The 15199-nt window shown below is 48.8% G+C and overlaps 1 protein-coding gene across 3 annotated transcripts; it reads right to left on the reverse strand.

Annotated features, from left to right (window-relative positions):
• Window positions 1–397: 397 nt before the first annotated feature.
• cdk11b (cyclin-dependent kinase 11B) lies at window positions 398–14949 on the reverse strand. 3 transcript variants are annotated; one of them, XM_035380743.1, is made up of 22 exons: window positions 14844–14929; window positions 12448–12496; window positions 11829–11959; window positions 11364–11479; window positions 11146–11273; window positions 10738–10888; window positions 10604–10651; window positions 9851–9990; window positions 9419–9544; window positions 8537–8635; window positions 8216–8326; window positions 7683–7754; window positions 7033–7232; window positions 6249–6339; window positions 6026–6147; window positions 5801–5906; window positions 5095–5216; window positions 4571–4678; window positions 4242–4358; window positions 3802–3950; window positions 1546–1735; window positions 398–1236 (listed from the first exon to the last, which is right to left on the reverse strand). In XM_035380743.1, exons 3-22 carry the CDS (start codon window positions 11937–11939, stop codon window positions 1144–1146), a joined length of 2400 nt encoding a protein of 799 aa, XP_035236634.1. In that variant the 5' UTR covers window positions 11940–11959; window positions 12448–12496; window positions 14844–14929; the 3' UTR covers window positions 398–1143. The 3 variants fall into 3 exon arrangements, with proteins under 3 accessions (XP_035236634.1, XP_035236635.1, XP_035236636.1); XM_035380744.1 differs by lacking the exon at window positions 12448–12496 and having other exon boundaries at window positions 14844–14949; XM_035380745.1 differs by lacking the exon at window positions 10604–10651 and having other exon boundaries at window positions 14844–14928.
• Between the last annotated feature and the right edge of the window lie 250 nt (window positions 14950–15199).

Raw genomic sequence — 15199 nt, forward strand, 5'->3', positions numbered from 1 at the left:
GAACTTAAGTGGCACAACAAGAAGAGCACAAAATTCATAAGAGCGGTTAGAAACCTGAGAATTGACTGGTTAAATAAAAATTCAGAACACACTCCTCCCCCCTCTCACAAAAGAAGGAAAATTAAGATCGTCTACTCCGAGCAGAACAAAGTAGCGTGTGATCCTCCTGCAGACGGAGAGGGGCGTGCCAAAGCATGATATCACATTTGGATGTCTGCCGTCCGAGTTCGGTTCAGTGCTGGACTTTATTAAATAGGCTAACTCTTCTAGCTAAGAATGCTTTATTGCAAATTGCGGAAACCTATGAAAGGACCAGGTTGAATACGTGTATGCGTGTGTGTAGCTTCGGATGACACAAAATCGCAGAAGTGAGAAAATGAGAATTTCATGCATACTGAACGTTTTAATTATGTATATATTTATTTTTTAAAAAGGCCCTTCTCTGAAGTTAGCCGAACCCGAACTGACTCCATCCTACCGAATAAAACCATTTTATTTCTGTGCCAAAAAAAGAATAAATCTAAATCATAGAACTCTCCAGAAGAGTCCCACTAATGACAGCTTTAAAAAAAAGGACAAAATAACTAACGCAAAATAACTAATCCCAAATGCTTTTTTGTTTATTTTTCCACTATATCTTCACAAGAAATAAAGCCTTAATTCAGTGATATTATAAAGTACTGAGTACTACTGAAATGTAGAAACCAGCAGGTGGACATTTCCCACGAAAAGGAGGAGAGGAACACGGACATTATAACAAAAGTTTGCATCTGTGTGCGAGCCAAACCGACCAGCACCCCTCCCAGTCCGGGCCTTTCCGCGGGAAGGGGGAGAAATGGCGGTTTAAATCCGCCTCGTGCTCTCTGAATAGGGTCTCTCGCACCCTCTCCCAAAAACAAGGCGTAGGATTCCTTCCCATCTGCATGGCTCTGCGAGTGCTGGTCACTGATTGGTCAACGTTCTCGTGAACACACGGGTTCCAGTCTCCACTGCTCAGGGAGTGGGCGGGGCTGGAGGGCGGGCGGGCGGGAGGGAGGAAGGGAGGGATAGGGCCAGAGCAACCGCGTTTCTGTGCAGATTCCATTTCTGTCCAGTCAGTCTGCTCAAAATTCCCAAATCCGGAATAAAGGGGCCGGATCCGGATCAGAACTTGAGGCTGAACCCCGGCCCGGCCGCGGAAGCTCCCTGGTTTGTGGTGGTCAGATGAAAACCCGTGTCCTTCAAGTCGTCATCACCCTATCAGAACACACGAGGACGCGTCCACGTTAGCTGGCTTTAAAGGCTAACAATCATACGCAAAATAAGAAGGTAAAGGCACTCCAAAGCAAAAAAAAAAAAGAGTATTACAATAAAACATGCACCATTAGAACCATATCTTCTCAGTCTTAAAAAAAAGTGTTTTGAGTATTTGACTCTAATAATGAATAAGAATAAGATGTACTGGATGCCCGTGTCCTGTTTGCTCAGGCCAAGTTTAAGTTTGAGACGCAAGCGAGCGAATAGGGACGCGGGACGTGCAGGGAAGGGTCCAGACGCAGGACTCACCAGCTGGCTGTACCCCAGACCGCCCTCTGGGGGGCGCGGGCTGGTACCCCGTTTCACTCTCTGCTGCTCGCTCTTGGCCGGCCACGTGGGGAACATGGAGGGGTCGATGGGCAGGGGGGTCTCCCGAAAATACTCGTGCTTCAGGGCCTCCTCTGCCGTGATCCTCTTGCTGGGACAGTAGGTGAGGAACCTTTGGGACAGGAGAGGCGGAAGGGGTGCTCAGGTTCGGCGGTTCACCCTCACACACACGCACGCGACAATGTTCAGGGTTCAGATGGCACTTATTAACCGATTTTCTCTTTGCTACCCTAATTTTGAACGGCCCATCATGGTCTTGCTGCAGCGGTCACGGCAACCTCTGGATTTGGGAAAACGCAGACAAGTGTGCATTTTTCAACGCGTGCGACGTCAGCCATCGGTTCTGACCACAACACAGAGCGCAAGTTGGGCTCGTGCCGTTACGGGTCGGTGGAAAACGTTTCATGGGCAGGGGGGGGGGGGAGGGGGTGTCACTCGCAAGCGGAGAAACACTGTCAGCTTAACCGACCAAAACTCCCGCATGCCCGGCCAATGTTAGAGCCGTTAAAAAGTGAAGACGTGCTTTTAAATAAAAATCCTGTCTAGGAAGATCTGGTTTATTCAGATTTTACGTGCTATGGAAAACCAAACACTACTGACCCAGAGGTCATAATACTTGGGGCGAGCACTCCTCTTGAGAGGAACCTGTATAACAATGGAAATTTTGCTTCATAAATCGCATAAACCAACCGAAAATCGAGCAAACGCATGCACAGTGCAAAAATCCAAGCGTTTCGGCGACGCTGAATCTTCCACACGCGGAAGGCCTGTGGGAACCCGACGCCCAGCTGCCTCTCTCTCCAACTGCTCCGGACAGCTGTTGCTGAGACGGCGGTTACCGAGACGACGGTTGCATAGCGCGCCAAGCCAAACCCGACGGATGCTCCACCCAACCGAAACAGCGCTAGCCGGCTGCCCCGCCGGGCCGGTTCAAACGGGGCGTGGGAACGGCGCACGGGGGCTCGAGGCCGCCCCCGCCCGGAAGCCGCCGTTCACCCGCCGCCGGCCCGAGGCCGTGGCCTCCGCGGTCCCGAGCGACAGGGTTCGATCCGGCTCGCCGCAGGGGCCCGGGGCTGCACCAGAGCACGACATTCGCAGCGTGACCGCGATGTCCGCCAGCCCGGCCGGCTCCGCACCGCACCGCACAGGGAGAACCCCAAAACTGCAGAATCCCCCCCGCGCTGGGCTCACGACTCTCTGGCTGCTGTCCACGGCGTCAGGGCTGGACTCAATATCAGGACTGATAGGACACACATGGGAGGTCCGCTGTGGAGCTTACACCTCCCATTCACACACTGGGACAAACAACCCCAGCGTCTGGGTCACTCAACACGTGCATGTATTTTTGGTCCTACCACTGCAGTGCTTTAAATCAGGTTTCAGCAGGTTACCAAGTTATTTATTTATCCTAGTAATCTAAGGTCAAAAAGCAGGCCTCTTATTTGCTGAATGCTATACACAGGAACAAAATGAACCCGTTCACTGGCCTGATGTTGATGTTGACAGCAGTAGGATTCACTGAAGACAATATGACACAGTCCCAACATCAACTGAACAGTAACCAACTCCTGCTCAGAGCAGAGGAAGCATCCTTTTTCCCCCGTCTTCTCCAGATATAGAGGTCAGTGTCTTTTCTGAGCTAATATTTGCTGGAAGGGGAGCGAGGTCGTCTGTGACATTTAACACAGGGCTGCTGAGAGACTGGGGACAAGCACAGCCTGTCACTGCACAGCACCTCACACACCGCAAAAACCCCCACATCACAGCAGAGTCAATAACCCTGTCACCAGGCACATTCACCCCCTAAAAAGAGTGGGCCTTTTTTTTGGAATGTTTGTTCAAATTTCCATATGTCAGCATTCTAGAACTGGTAGGCTTGCTTTCAGTCACCAGCAATGAATGTTACATCAGCATTAGAATGTTCAGTTATGAGCATTCTTATCACGCATTTGTGAACTTACACGGTAAAGGGTTAAGAACATTCTGACTTTCAGCCACGAAAGTAACTATGAAAAAACATACACTCCCCCCCCAAACCCAGATTTATTCAGGTGCAGCTGTACACCCAAACCCCATATTTATGGCTTCCCGAGGAGATACCGGGGCCTGAGAATTTATACTAGAGGAACCTCCCCATATATGTAGGTATGTGATAGTGAGGTCGCCGCGGAGACGTACTTGTTCATGAGGTCGAAGCCCTGGTCGGACAGGAGCGCCCCAAAGCGCTTGCGCAGGTTGTTGTAGGGGTACTCCGTGAAGGTCATCTTCTTCACTGCAGGCAGCTCGTTGTAACCTGGCCAGATCTTTTCACTGGGCGATCCCAAATCCTGGTGTGGGGAGAGAGAGAGACAGCCACAAACACCCTGGGTCAGAGGTCTCATAAGTATTTTTCTCATGATCTGACAGAATTCTGCTGAGGAGATGTACACTTCTATGATCCAAAGAAAACTGAGAACCGAATAATGTTCAAATGCCTACGTACTGTGGCTAACATCTTTGCAAAAACCCTTACTGTTTTTCTGCTTTCATAACTAGCAATCGTACAAAACACTGACACCTAGTGTTCACAAATGTTGTTACACCTCACTCGTGCGCAACCACAAAAGTTCAACAGGTACCTTAAAAATCTTGTTTATTTGGTCAATTTCGGACTTTCCGGGGAAGAGAGGCTTCTGGGTCAGGAGCTCTCCAAATATGCAGCCGACGGACCACATGTCCACAGCGGTGGAGTACTCCTGTGTGGGGGGGGGAGAGGGATTTAAAATCAAAACTTCCTCTTGAGGTTCTGAGGTCTGGTACAGGCTGCCAGGGGGGAGAGGTGTTAACAGCCGGTGTTTATAAGCAGAGTTTTAACAGCTGAGCTCGACAGCAGCTGCTCCCTCCAGCCTCCAGGGAGCCGGCGCTGGGGGGGCCGGGCGCTAGCGGGCCGGGCCCTAACGAGCCTCACCTTGGCCCCGAGCAGCAGGTCTGGGGACCGGTACCACAGCGTCACCACCACCGGCGTGTAGGGCTTGAGCGGGGAACCGTACTCGCGGGCCAAGCCGAAATCTCCCACCTGCGGGAGGACGGGGTACAACGGCACCACTCTGTTAAAATCAATCATCCTCTAATGACTTTAATGAAGTAGATAAGTATTAACACTGAAAACCCCGCCCCCCACGCTGCTGCCAGCTCATCAGGGAGAGATGATGGTCTGCTTTAGAAAACCTTACGCTGATGGCCAGGAAGTGCCAGTGTTCTGGACACAGCTTGAGTGGGATATAATTAGGACTAAGGAACATTTCGTTTTCATAAAATGCAAAAACCGACCAAAAATCAACCTTCATCGTTACAGGCGACTGCATGAGAGGCCAAGTCTCACGAACGCCAAATTTGGACATGACAGTGGAGCGAGACAAATTAGCCCGAAAAACACAACAGAAAGAGACAGCACACAGAGTGCTTGGGCTGCACACGGCTCTGGCTCTCCACCTTCAGAATGCCCTTGTGGCTCAGCAGAAGGTTGGAGGTCTTCAGGTCACGGTGGAGGATCCAGTTGTCATGGAGATGGCGCACTCCCCTAAGCAGCTGGATCATCAGGGTCTTCACCTCACCTGGAGGGAGAGGGGGGGGAGGGAGGGAGAGAGAGAGAGAGAGAGGGACAGAGTGAAAGAGTGAAAGTGAAAGAGAGAAGGAGAGTGAGAACGTGGAAAAGCAAAATAGAGACATGGGAGAGTCGAAGTGGGAAACAAAGGGAAGAGGGAGGGAAGAAAAAAATTGAATAAGAAAACAGCATGAGGAGGATGAGTATGAGAGGACGACAGATTGCAGAAAGAGTGATGGCGACAGCAAGTGACTGACAGACTGTGTGTGAGGCACTGTGACTGCGTCAGACACACTGACTGAGACCGTGTGAGGGACACTGACTGACAGACTGAGAGGCATGGTGATGGACCAACTGTGTGTGAGGCACTGTGAACTGACAGACTGTGTGAGAGGCACTGTGACTGACAGACTGTGTGAGAGGCACTGTGACTGACAGACTGTGTGAGGCACTGTGACTGACAGACTGTGAGGCACTGTGAATGACAGACTGTGTGAGAGGCACTGTGACTGTGTGAGAGGCACTGTGAATGACAGACTGTGTGAGAGGCACTGTGACTGCGTCAAACGCACTGCGACTGACAGACTTGCTCACCTGGCAGAAAGGGCTGCTTCATGGTCTCCATCAGGCTCTTCAGGTCATGCTCCACGTAATTCATCACAATGTAGATCTTATCCATGTTACTGCCAACGACAATCTCCTAAACATGGCGGAGAGGGAGAGGAACTTCCATCAGCTTACAGCCTGCAGGTTAAACTGCCTGAGCATCTGCCAGAGCATTAACATCGGCAGGGCCCTCTTACCCCCCCCCAAACTCACCCTGACTGTGACGATGTTGGGGTGCTGCGCTTTCAGGATGGTGTTGATCTCTCTCAGGGAGGTGATGGGAAAGCCCTCTTTCTCCTTCTCCATCTTCAGCCTCTTCAGGGCCACAATCTCATCTGAGACGCAGGGGAACAGCAGCAGTCTGAGTTTCAGACTCAACTCCAATCGCGAAAATGAAAAAGCGGTTTTTGAAAATACACAAGATGGCGCTGCATACCCGTCTTTTTGTCCTTGGCTCGGTACACCACCCCGTAAGTGCCTTCCTCTATCCGGTTCAAACACTGGAACTCCTCCACACTGCGACACCCCTGAAAGAGATACAGGCACGTTAGGGAATAAGTAACTCGCTGAGGGTACAATCAGAGTCCTCTGGTCATTCCTTCAGAGCAGAGGTTGCCAGCCCTGTTTCTAGAGAGGCAAAGCATTTCCTGTCCACAAGAAACCAGCTGAGATGAGTTAATGTTGTAAATAACAGCAACTTTAATTGACCAATTCAGTGTTAAGTAAATAAAACCAGCCGACCCTACAGGGTAAGAAAACCCCCCCCACACACACTTCCCCCACCACGCTGCACATCCTGGTCACATCTCCCATCTCTTTTGGAGTGTCCCACTGCAGTCAGGGAAGCAGATACGCTGTCTATCTCCAGACACAGACTGAAGACCCACTCTCTTCAGATAGCACCATGGGTCCCCCGACCCCCTACCTATCATCTTTCTTTTTGCATTTCTATTTGGCATAGTAATGGTATAGGTATAGTTATGTAAAAATCGGCTAGCTGTATAGTAGCATTTACTTTTGCATGTGCCACTAATTCCACTAATTTCTGGTTTGGTGGGCTAACTTCACATGTACGGATTATAAATGGGTTTGCAGGGCAATATCAACAGTACAGAAATAGTGATACTGCACGTCTGTATTCCTGAGACAAACACAGTGTCAGGAGCTCTGGATGAGGCTGTACACTGAATGTGATGTCATGTAAAGCAGCAGCAGCACACCTGGAGCGCAGGCAGGTATTTGGGCAGCTCCTTCTTCAGCTCCACGGGGGACATGACGGGCGAATCCGGGATGTACTTGTCATCCGGGGTGGGGGAGCGCGAGTGGGACGGGGGCGTGGGCTCGCCCTCCTCCACCTCTTCGGGCTCCTCCTCCTCCTCCACGCTGTCCTCCGTGTCGTGATCGAAGCGCGACTCGGGCACTGTGCCGGAAAGCGGAAAAACCGAAGATCTCCTAAGAGGCGGCCCCTCCAGCAGCACACAAACTTAAGTCTTATATTATTCTCTCTCTTTAGTCTTACACAGGTATGGGGCATGCTGCCCCGCCAAGGTGTAATTTGGTGGGATGGCATACCTGCCACCCCAATATTCCACTCTCTCTATAGTCTTATATTCTGCTCTCTCTAGTTGGCTTGTTTTCTGTTGAACCTGTGTTGCACTCTAAAAAATTATTTAGAAATGATCGAATGGGCATATTGTCCAGCGCTACTTTTAGCTCATAACAGATATGGTTATGATATGGACAGGGAAAAACTGATACACAATCAGCACTCCGAGCTGAAAGCTACAGCGCGATTTACAGCGAGAGAGATTCATTTGGTTAGAAGGAAATGCTAACAGCATTTTTCCCAATGTGGAGTTGCCATGCCTACCGGGAGGAATGTGGTTTCCGTTCTCCGCCTCCTCTTCGTACTCCTCAGACTGCTCTTCCTCACTCACTTCATCTGAAATGAAAAGAACGGTGTGAATGACCGGATCGCTGCTCACCCTCTGGAGCACCTGTGCACTGAGAGAACACACGGTCTCACCTGTGCACTGAGAGAACACACGGTCTCACCTGTGCACTGAGAGAACACACAGGCTCACCTGCACACTGAGAGAACACACGGTCTCACCTGTGCACTGAGAGAACACACAGGTTCACCTGTGCACTGAGAGAACACACGGTCTCACCTGTGCACTGAGAGAACACACGGGCTCACCTGTGCACTGAGAGAACACACAGGCTCACCTGTGCACTGAGAGAACACACAGGCTCACCTGTGCACTGAGAGAACACACAGGCTCACCTGTGCACTGAGAGAACACACAGGCTCACCTGTGCACTGAGAGAACACACAGGCTCACCTGCGCTCTGTGAGAACACACAGGCTCACCTGTGCACTGTGAGAACACACAGGCTCACCTGCGCTCTGTTCAGAGCCTGCCGAGTTGGAGCCGGACTCCTCCTCCTCTCCCTCGCTCTGGCTGCTGGTCTCTTCCTCCTCCTCCTCTTCCTCAGACCCTGACCCTGATCCTGGATGGGAGAAACAGACCAACGACTTCACACCAGTGTCTTTACCCATTTACCCAGTCCACCTCCTCTGCAGGAACATTACACGGGAAGACCAACAGCCTCCAAGTCTCTGCAGGCATCTTCCTAAGCTTTATGTGCATCACCTTTGCTGTCCCATTCTGGGTGTTTCCATGGTTACCGTGGTTAAAGAGTGTAAGGTCCTGGGCGTACCTGAGGAAGACTCTGCCGTGCTGGTCTTCCTCTCGTTGTCGCTGATGTCCTGCAGGTCAGAGAGCAGGTCCCTGTCCTCAGGCTTCTCATCCCGCACCGCTGGAAAACACCACACACCTTTACCCACAATGCCCTGCATTGTCAAAAACACCACAGATCTTTACCCACAGTGCCCTACGCTGTCACAAACACCACAGTCCTTTACCCACAATGCCCTACGCTGTCACAAATACCACAGTCCTTTACCCACAATGCCCTGCGCTGTCACAAACACCACAGTCCTTTACCCACAATGCCCTACGCTGTCACAAATACCACAGTCCTTTACCTACAATGCCCTGCGCTGTCAAAAACACCACAGATCTTTACCCACAGTGCCCTACGCTGTCACAAACACCACAGTCCTTTACCCACAATGCCCTACGCTGTCACAAATACCACAGTCCTTTACCCACAATGCCCTGCGCTGTCACAAAAAACACCACAGTCCTTTACCCACAATGCCCTACGCTGTCAAAAACACCACAGACCTTTACTGCGCCGTTACAGAAAAAAACAGACCCTCACTCCTACCCACCACATGTCAACTCAACAGCCAGTCAGCTTCTTTATTTTACCCCTTTCTCCATTTAATGTATAGATATATTTTATGGAATGAATGAGTGCACAGGTGAATGAGACTCAGAGAGCGAAAGCTGCAGTGAGATGTGGGTCTACTTCCACACAGATTGCAGGTAAGCCTGGTAAACCTTAGACTTGTAGACTTTGCGGTAACATTTCTATGTAGCTCTAACAAACAGAAGACGTCACATTCTGTAGAACACCAGGAGGGTGTTCCTAGGAGACTGACGCTAGGGGGCGCCAGACCGTCGGCTCCCTCACCCATGCGGCGGGGCTCGGCCTGTTCGGGCTTGCTCTCGCGGGGGGGCCGGAGGGGGCTGCGGCTGCGGTGGCTCTGTTTGGGCTTCTCCCCGTAGTCGTCCAGCTGCCCCCGGTGGTGGGACGGCACTGCGGGGCGGGACACGCACGCGAGACGTTAACACCGGGAGGTCTGTAACTGAGCCAGGTACAGCCGCCAGGTGCTCACAGAAAGCAGAAACACTGAGGAGCTGCGCCTGAAACACTGATCCCAGTACAACCTCGCATTCACTGTCAACAACTGAACAGGGGTAACGCACATCACAGGAAATGACCCGCGCAAGGTCAGTGTCTGTTTCCATATATAAGTCCAGTTATTAGAGTACCGCATCCAATACAGCACTGTATGATATAGACAATTTTACCCAAACAGGTTTAAGTTCCCCAGCCTCTGACCTTCTCTGCGCGCCTCCCTCTCTTTCCGCCTTTCCTCGGCCCTCCTCTCTCGCTCCTTCTGCTCCCTCTGCTCCTTCTGCTGCTGCTCGCGGAGCTTCCGTTCCCGCTCCCTCTGTCGCTCCAGCTGTTCCAGGCGGTCCCTGCGTCCCGGGGGAGGAAAGGGGAAGTGTGTTTAGCAGTTTACCACACGCCAGGCACAGCTGGAGAAGGCTGGCAGAGCACTCAGTACAGAGAGCCCACAGACAGGAACCGCAGAGTACTGCGTCCCACACACAGGCTCAGGCTCAGACACGCACATGCACGCACGCACGCACGCACACACACACACACACACACACACAGGCACTACAAACACTGAAAAACACATACATGCTCAAACACACACACACGTGCACGAACAACACACGCGCGCGCGCACACACGCACACACACACACACACACACACACACACAGGCACTACAAACACTGAAAAACACATACATGCTCAAAAACACACACACGTGCACGCACGACACACACACGTGCACACACACACACAGGCACCACAAACACTGAAAAACACTCAAATTCACACAAATACACCACATGCTCAACTAGGCACACAAAAGTATACAAAGCAAAACACACAAATATTATCCCTCCATTTCCCTGGACATCATCTCTATGGCCTGTGTTGAGTCCAGGGAATCATTTTAGTTTCCGTCCCCCATATCAATTTCAACTGGGTTTTCCGCCTTAATTTAGAAAATTACCTCTGCAAATGGCCCCTTGTTGTGTGCTGCGTCTCTGTAAGTGATGCTCTAAAGGATAAATGACATAAATGACTGACAGACTGATCGACCAGTCCTGCGGAAGCACCCTCGCTGAGGGGGGGGGTGGTGGTCACCTCTCCATGCGGGAGTGGGCCCGGGCAAGCTCCCTGCGCTTCTGCCTCTCCCAGTCCCGCCGGGCCTTGTCCTGCTCCTCCCTCTGCCTCTTCCTGCGCTCGTTCTCCCTCTCCTTCTCCTTGTCCTTGTCCTTCGAGCGAATGTGCTTTCCTGTCGACCGAACCAGAGCAACACCCGTTAGCCTGACGGCGTGACAGGGTTGTGCAATATGACAGGGATCTAACCCCTCTGAAGAGTACATTCACAGGAATGGAATGTCAGTGTTCTAGAACTCCGTTGCTGTAGTTACCAGCAGTGATTGTGACATCAGCATTAGAATGTTCAGTTACGTACATTCTAATCATGCATTGGTGATTTTACGCCGTAAAGGCTAAAGGAAGAGGAAACGTGCGGCCCCCCGAGGTCACCTCCTTCTGCCGAGTGGCTGCGGCGACGCCTCTTGTCCTTTCTCCTCTCCTCTTTCCTGTGGTGCGATTTCTCTTTTCTTGCCATTTGCTGGGGGGGCTTGATAGCGAGGGACTCGTCCTCTTCCCCTCTGGAAGACACAGAGCAGGAGGAGACGATGGCGGCCTCTGCTGGCTCGGAGGCAGACCGCCGGTGGGCGGGCCCGGGGTGGGGGTGGTACCTGTCTTCCGTGGAGTCCTCCCGCAGGTAAGGGGAGTTACGGATCGTTATTTCCATCCTGTGATCCCGCAGCTCTCCTTCCTCCAGAGTGTCCCGCTTGGTGTCCCGTTCATCCGTCTGGGGGGAGGCGCACAGTGCAAACGAGGTCAGACGAAAGAGGAAACCGGGTAATGGGGCGCGTCCAATCAGAGAGCTGCTTCGCACACACGCGTGCACTCGCACACCTCCCAAACAAATAGTTATTTAACATGTGATGGTGAATCACTTGAAGAATGCTAATTATAATCAATATTGACAAAGAGCACAATAAAATATTCAAGTATAATTCTTCAATAACAGAGCCCAGTGGGATAAATTGCACTCTATCAGAGTAAAGTAGAGTTAGTTTTAGAGTTTATTTAAAACTGAAGTTTTTTTTTTGCCATGAGCTTGTGCGCAGCTCCGATCGACAGACTGCAGGACTCACAGCTTTCTGGCGTTTGGGGTCGGCCTTCTCTTCCAGCTCTTTTCTGCGTTTTTTTTCTTGGAGAATCTCGTCCAGTGTTTTAACTTTCCAGGTGTCCTTTTCGTCCCCCATCAGCGCCAAGTGACCACCAACTGCAAAACAAAGAGAGGGAGAGAGCGGATCAGTTCAAATTTCCCAGCCGACAGAATAACTTTCTTAATTGCACATGGTGTGTGGTGTGTGTCTATTTTATTTAAGCAATAAAAATGTCTTATATCTATATCATGTAGAGAAAAAACATCTCTTGTAGGATTATGAAGCATCAAAGCCATCAGACCATAACAGAATTCATATCAGCTAAAATCAATACACGTTTGTAGTACAAGTGTACACACACCACTCACAATCTGGTACGCATTCATGCAAACATATTAAAAGTACAATTCAATACTGAGGCAAGATGGCTTCAAAGGGGGGGAAAGTATATTCCCTCTCAATTCACATTACCCTCCAGGTAAAGGAACGCAATGTTGCACATCAAACACATTTTAAGGTTCAAGGGTTCCTTTAAAGGGACAAAGAAAAAAAAGGGGGTGGTGCTAAAATAAACCTATGACCACCCTTTTATTTCTCCAGTTACCTGAGACGTGCTCGGTATCCTATCCATAGTCAGTACCTTCACACTTTCACTGGATAAAATAAACACACAAGTAAAAACACCAACCCAAAAATTAAACCATGAACATGAGTAAGAAGCAAATAAACCACATAATGAGCATCCATACAAATGTATCGCTGTGTGCACATGATGTATTTCAGAGAGAAAATAAATCATGTAGAATTGGGACAGATTTTTTGTCTAAGATTTATCATTCATCACTGCCTGTGGCATGCTCAAGAGAATTTGACTGCCGCGTAAACACTACATCACATTCCAATTCAGACAGATAAGCGGCATAAAGTCAAATGTAGTTTTTTTTAAAAACTAAACCAAAAAGGACTTTCATAGTAATCGAGAGAACCACATCTTTGTGTCAACAGTATGGCTGACACTTGGACAGAGTCAGTCTCAGGTGTTCAATCAGCTATTAAAGGCTGTATGATATATGGTAAACTACTACAGCTAAACACAGACTGTAAATAACAGGCCATGACCTAGGAGACCAACGACAACTTGCCAAAATAAAGACCTAAAGATGATTCAATAATCTGGTCCATTTTGGACTGCCTAATAAACAGAAGGTCACAACATGCCCTGTAGCAGTAGCTCTGGGGGGTATTTCACGAAGCAGGGTAACTGCACTGAGTAAAACCCGGAACAGCTCTTGTTACTTCAGCTCACGTTCCAGATTTGGGAGGGTTCCGCGTTTCACTCAGTGCAGTTATCCAGCCAACTCAGAAATCCTGCTTTCGTGAAACAGGGCCCTGGGCAGGAGATGGACCCAAACGTACTGTTTGCTGTCCACAGTACCAAAGAGGGGCTCTAGTCTGTGCTCACCAGCATTCACTGCTGAAACAGAAGGTTGTGTTACAATCTGCGTAGCACAGCCCTCTTTGGTGATGCATGACATTTGTGTGCACACTACCATAAATGACATCAGAATATGTGGACATAGATGCCTGCTATTCTACAACCAACCAATGGAGAGGAGGGCCAACAAGCAGCAAGGCTACTTGTAGCAACTCGGGGCTAGCTACTCCAATGCATCCTGAAATCTCCCTCGCCAACCTTCTGGCAGGCTCACAGTGAAAAGATTATATTCCAGCCAAAACAATGCAATCTTATTCTCATGCTGCTGGGCTAACAATTACAGCACTGCAATAAGAATGTGAATTATTCCATAGATGCCCTACTCTCCAGGCTTGTTAGCCATGTAAACATGACTGTCATCAAAGTTTCAAAGACATTGAAAAGGTCAATTCCTAGACAGGCTCTGCAAGAATAATAGGATATATTTTCAGATGATACAAAGCAAATGTACAACTTATTTTGCTTCCAATGGTGGCAACAGACACTACAAATGTGTGAATGCAACAGCAGACCACCAGCTGATGACAAATAATGATGCTTAGAGGAGTTCTGACAATGCATGCCAGTCAAAGAGACTGTTGATGTGATTTGTTCAAATTGAGCACCCAAGACTTTTAATTTGCAGGCATTTATATATTTAAAATGTAAACACAGTGATCGCAAGGAACAGGGATCGAATTGCAGGTTATTGATCTGAGCTGCAAAAAGTGTAAGCAAGGATAAACAAGCCTGATAAACAAATAAGCCAATTACAAGAAAAGTACACCACGTCAGTTGGTTACCTAGTTATCTAGCCACGACTTTCAATTTGAGCCGTTAATAAATGTGTGTACCAATCATGTAGCTATGCATCTAGTAAACTGTTAGTTGAAATGAAAGTTTCAAAACGAGTTAGATCATTGGCTAGCTAGCCAGCTGTCATCAAACTCGTGGTCCCACCGAACGCTTGCGCCAATGTTTTTCCTCACATTTCGGTGAATTTCATGAAGATCGAAAAATAGACGAATTAATGTGTGTTGCTCACTATAAACCATGTAGCTGCTATGACAGTCAAAATATACGTTAGAGTCAATTTAATGGATCACAAATAAACATGGATTGACGTAAGTTAAACGTGCTTCGTTCAAAACAAAGCAGGCCGCCTTTTTTTCAAAGGACCACGATGGAAGTAAGCTAGCTAGCCATCTACCATTAATGATGAAATCTATAACTATTTGATCTGATTCACGGGCAGAACCTTGTGTTCTAATTACTATAACATTGATACATAGTTCGAAAATGACTGAGGTAGATTGCACACTTTTCAAGCTTTAAATTTAGCTTAGCTGGTACTAGCTAGCTGGCGCTAAATGAAATGTCGCTAGCTAGCTAGTAGGGACGCTGAAAACAATTAATAAACAACATTCTTACTACATTTCTTTATTTTTAACCATTGAATTACACTTTTTGCAGACGATATATCTAATGCTCCACGATTATATACAAAAATTAATGTTTTGACTAACCTGAAATATGCTCCACGCAATTGGAACACACCGTCGCCGGAAAAATAAAACACTTCCTGTCGACGCTTCAATCAGACGTAATTTCCTGCCTGGTGTTCTTGTCGAAGTTCTGTTGTGGTCCTATAAAGAAATTCCTGAAGGGCTTATTCACATAATGACAATTTTTTGTAATGCGATCAATACGTTAGATTATAAACGTATGGTCGGCCGAATGGATATTGATGATTCAAGGTGTAAAAACATATTAGAGAAGCTTTTTACAATAGATGGAGGGCAACACATGTTGTACTTATTGTAATTTGTTGATTGAAAACATAGACTGAAAGAAGACCTGTCAGTTTACCTTACAAATTCTG

The sequence above is a fragment of the Anguilla anguilla genome, chromosome 11 (genome assembly GCF_013347855.1).
Source record: "Anguilla anguilla isolate fAngAng1 chromosome 11, fAngAng1.pri, whole genome shotgun sequence".
Lineage (NCBI taxonomy): Eukaryota > Metazoa > Chordata > Actinopteri > Anguilliformes > Anguillidae > Anguilla > Anguilla anguilla.